General features: G+C 42.2%; 1 protein-coding gene across 2 annotated transcripts in view; it reads left to right on the plus strand.

The window, feature by feature from the left end:
• ccni (cyclin I) overlaps window positions 1–4321 on the plus strand; it is a 21397-nt gene extending 17076 nt beyond the window's left edge. For both annotated transcript variants that reach the window (XM_069168925.1, XM_069168926.1), the window contains exons 8-10: window positions 760–925; window positions 1100–1332; window positions 2436–4321. In XM_069168925.1, coding sequence (XP_069025026.1) covers window positions 760–925; window positions 1100–1332; window positions 2436–2666 — 630 coding nt within the window. In that variant the 3' untranslated portion in view covers window positions 2667–4321. The remainder of the gene's footprint in view (window positions 1–759; window positions 926–1099; window positions 1333–2435) is intronic.
• Window positions 4322–4648: the final 327 nt, after the last annotated feature.

Consider the following 4648-nt stretch of genomic DNA (forward strand, 5'->3'; position numbering starts at 1 on the left):
TCACTTCAGCCCGGCAGCGAGAGTTTTAACACCACTCAGCAGGACATCCTGAGATGATCCGTCACTCTCGCAGTTCACTCTCCGACTCACTCTGACTCCAGAGGCGACCGCGAACCCATTAAACACGGAAATCTAAAAGTACAGAAAGGTGGCGGAAATAGTTTCTATTCATCTGCCAGGATCTGTTTGTAATATTCATTAATTTGCTCTGAGTTTGAATTGCTTCAGGTGTTTTTCTTTATTGTGAAAGTATATTCTTTTTAGTTATTTGTTTAGTTTTGTTCACTTGTATTTTATTGAATTAGGTAACAGTGACCACCTGAGGTTCTTTAGGTCAGACCAGCAGAAAACATGATTCTTCTGTTTGTTTGTTTTCAGATAAATAAACCAAATAACGCAGTGATTTTATTTGGACGGGGGGTTCTTTTACTTACCCATGATGCACCAGTTTAAGGACAAACAGCCACCACGGGATCTTTTTCAATGTTTTTATACCTCAAATTTCACTCCTCATCATCATTTTGGCCGTATCTGTTTGTCCAAAGCATTCAGAAATTCAGAAATATAAAAGTCCAGGCAAAATAGAAAGTGAGGTCACATAATGAATGAAGTTGTCACAGTTTGATTTCTGCTGGCTGTAATGATGTCTGCATCCTCCGGGGGGCGACAGCCAGACTACAGGGATTAAAACTAGATGTCTAATCTAATGTCTAATTTTTCTCTGTTCGTCTTTTTTTCGTCCTCTCGTGTCTCTCGCAGATCGACAGCTCCGAGTTGATCCGCAGTCGAGAGCTGGTGGCTCGTAGTCTGTCCACACCGAGAGCTTCCCTGCCTCCCAACACCGTCTACATCTACCAACCCCTGCAGAGCCTCGCCGCCCTGCAGCCTCCGGCCCTGGAGCCCCCGCCCCTCCGCTGCCCACTGGGTGCGTTTGAGTTCCCTCGTTCATGTCTGCTGACGGGTGTTGTGTGACGAACAACACCGAGAATGTGATTATAAGTTGTTATGAAGCCTTTTGTATCAGAGGGATACATCTCTGCGTGTTGCATTGTGGGTAATTTAAGAGGTTAAAGTGTTTCTGGGTCCACCCTCTCTCCAGGGACCATCACCTCCACCACCGAGTCTTCCAGGGACCGCGCCCTCCCCGCCCCCGACCCGCCACAGACCCCTGCTGGTGGGGAGGAGGAGAGGCAGCAGCCCTGGAGCTGCGACGCCTCCTTCTCCTCCGCACACAGCAGCATCTCCGCCCTGCTTTCTCCACCCAAACACCTCCGCCCTCTGAACCACCTGCAGAAGGTCACGCTGCGCTGCAAGGCCTCCGCCAAGCGCAAGGTAACTTTCCTCTTTTCTGAAGAACAGTTGTCGGGACTTCGCTGCAGCGCTGCCGGACCGCTTTTCTTCTCCACGGGAGGAAATACCGTCCAATGTTTGCAGTTTGTCTGATCTGGTCGAACATCCAGTCATTTTAAAACGTACACCGATCAGCCACGACACAAAACCCCTGACAGGCGAAGCATGAAGTGCATCAGCCTATAAATCCATAACGTGTTTTTATTTTAATGCTCGTTTTGGAGACTAATTGCAAACGCACAACTTCAGCACAGCGGTACTGAAACCAAATTGCAGGAATTAGAAAAAGTTGTAAGTCGAGAAAGAAAAATATGATTTTTTTTTTAAGCACTACCTGATCAAATAATAAATGTGTAATCACTTCCTGTGACAATAATCCTGCTGCACATCACAGGAATATTTTAGTTCTCATCTTTTTTATGTATTTATTGAACTTGGAGAACCGTGGAGATAAAAGCTCCTAAAAGGTCCCAAAAGGTCCTAAAAGCTGCGTATGTTTCCAGAACAGACCGTCTGTGACTGGAATATAGAAACAAGGACTACATCAGCCTTTCAAAATAAGAGCTTTAGATGCTGTTTAATTCATGTTCATTCAACACATAGACCTGCTGGATGAAACAAACAAAGAGACGTCTCTGACAACTGGACGTGTGGAGAAAACTCATTTAACATCCAGTAATATGGAATCACTTCCTCTGATCACAAACATTTAATCACATCATTTTAATGTGAAGAACACATTTCACTTCCTGTTTCTCCTCTTGTTCCGGTTTCTCCGTGAACAGAGTTTTATTTGGTGATGAAAACAGGAGCAGAGACTTTCTGGTTGAAATGAAGAGTTATTGTTCTTAATAAAGAGAGTTTAGTTTGAAAAGATTTACTTTATGTTTTAATACTTTCAGCTCAGATTCTGATGACGATGTTTTTTGTGGAAAAAAATTTCATATTTAAAAAAATCACGAGCTCTCCCAATAATTCTTAGAGCGACTGAATTCACTGATCAGTGATGACAAGAGTCAGAGGAACAAAGAAGTAATAATCATTAGTTAATTATTACTAAATATAAAGTCTGTCTGTATGTTCAGGTGGAGTCGATGGACGTGGACGACTTTTACGATGGCATCAAACGCCTCTACAACGAAGACGTCACCACCATCACGACCAGCGCAGTCCAGGAGGGGGCAGCAACTGGGATGGGGGCGATAACAACCAGTGGAGGAGGGGGGGAAGGCCTCGGCGTCTGCAGTGTCCTGTTGTCCCGACAGGAAGGCAGCTCCTCCCCCTGCCCGCCTCTGCAGCCAGTCAGTGCCTCCTAGCGACCAAACAGGAAGCTGTTAACCAAAACCGCCTCAACACTGACATCATCTTCCTGTTTCCCTTTCAGAATAAAGTCCACAAGTTTTCAGACTTTTTCTTTATCAAACTAGTGACATTTTGCCGACGTTGGGCTGCAGCCTCAGCGACAGGCAACAAACTCGGTGAAAGATTTGATTCAGTGCTTCTGTTTAAATAAAAGAAACATGAAGTGGTTGGGATGATGTCGGCGGTCGAGACGGTTTTGGTTGCACATGACCCCAGCGTGACCCCGAGCTGTTCAGCCGGCCCGAGGTCGGCTCCCATCATCCCCTGCAGCCGGACAACAGAGCCCAAAAAAATTTTAACATAAAAAAAAACAAAAAAAACCTACTGCTGCTACTATTGTTAATTATATTTGTTGAACACAATGTTACAAAATGTTTAAAAAAAATTATAAATAGAAAAATACATCTTGAAAAAAACCTAGAATTGACTTCTTCACCCCGGTGTGTCGCTCGGCGCCCTCTTGTGGAGGCACACCATCGTTTGTCAGCTTATATTTGTAGTTCACATCTTCAAACTCTTTTTTTTTTTCGTGTCATATATTTATGTTTCTTCTCCACTCACTCTGCATGTTACCTTCAATATTTGTAACTTTGTCATGAAGAGTCTAAATCAGATGTATGATTGTGTTTGTAGAGACGATTATCTGAAGCAACCGCCCCGGATAGAAAATCTTTTTTTTAATTTTTTGTGAAGTGCCATTTGATTGTTAAGAAGATGCTAACACCTCCCTCCTTTTATTCAGTTTTTCTATTTCCTTGCAGCTTGTTGCGAACGAAGGTTTCTCAGGTTGTTTTCTTCAAACAAACTGAAAAAGTGTTTTTGAAGTCGTATCTTTAAACCAGCCAAATTATTTCCTGCTGTTTGCTTCGCAGCCCGACAGCAGCTGTGCATTCAGATTACTTATTTTTTACGGTCTTATATTGAAATGACAATAATTTCATCATATTTTTTTTTAGAGCTGTTCTTCTCAAATCAAGTCCAGTTACTAAAAATCTAACAGCACCGCTAACTGTTTTACACATTTGGACTCATCCGCCTGTTTCAGGCTGCCATTGACTTCCATTTATTTCTCTACAGTATCAAGATAACGCTGCAGAGTCTACATTAATTCGCTGCACACGTTTTAGACCAATCTGAAGTTTTGTAACCTCGACTGAAATGTTCGTGATTTTCTCTGTGAGGAATCAGACATTTTAAAGAAGTCAGGTAAAAGATATTTTTACTTTATAGAAATGAATGGAAAACACAAGATAACATCTAAAAACCTACAACTAATGTACATGCTCAATAGTTAAAAGTTGAAAATTGGTATAAGCCTCTGAACTATTCCTTAATAATGGGATAAAAAAAAAATAACCTTGCGTTAACATTCTGGCGTATTAAAGATGGTATGGTAATTTAGAAAATGTGTTTTCACGTTGGTGTCTGAGCTTCAGACCCTTCAGGAGACGAGTGACCAACAACACGCTCTGCTTTTATTTCTTGAAGTTCTGTTTGATATGTCTCTCTTCGTGTAAAAAGCTCTGTTGTTCCTGCTGTGGGAGCTGCTGGTGGCCTCTCCAGGTCCCTGAACGCACCGCGGCACCATGAAATAAAGACTGAAAACTGAGCACGCTGTTTGTCTTCATTTTCTCATCGAGAAATGTTTTACATTTTTACTTTGTGGATAGACATGAAAATAGGAGGTGAATAGAGAAGTTTTATTCTTTAACTTAATATCAGTATTGAAGTTCATTGTAAGCTTTAAGACATTTTAATGACACTTTGGGCAGCATATTATAGTTTGATGTTTTTTTGACATTTTGGAAGTCATACTCCAGAAAGTTCGCCGGCCAGGAATCGAACCTCGAACCTGGAGGCGGCGGTGCTAACCACTGCACCACAGTGCTTTCTATAGCTTACTGTACTATAGCATGACTATTTTTCCACATTTTTG

The sequence above is a fragment of the Embiotoca jacksoni genome, unplaced genomic scaffold (assembly GCF_022577435.1).
Source record: "Embiotoca jacksoni isolate LCO1_2020_lvr unplaced genomic scaffold, fEmbJac1.0.p SCAF_42, whole genome shotgun sequence".
Taxonomy (NCBI): Eukaryota; Metazoa; Chordata; class Actinopteri; family Embiotocidae; genus Embiotoca; species Embiotoca jacksoni.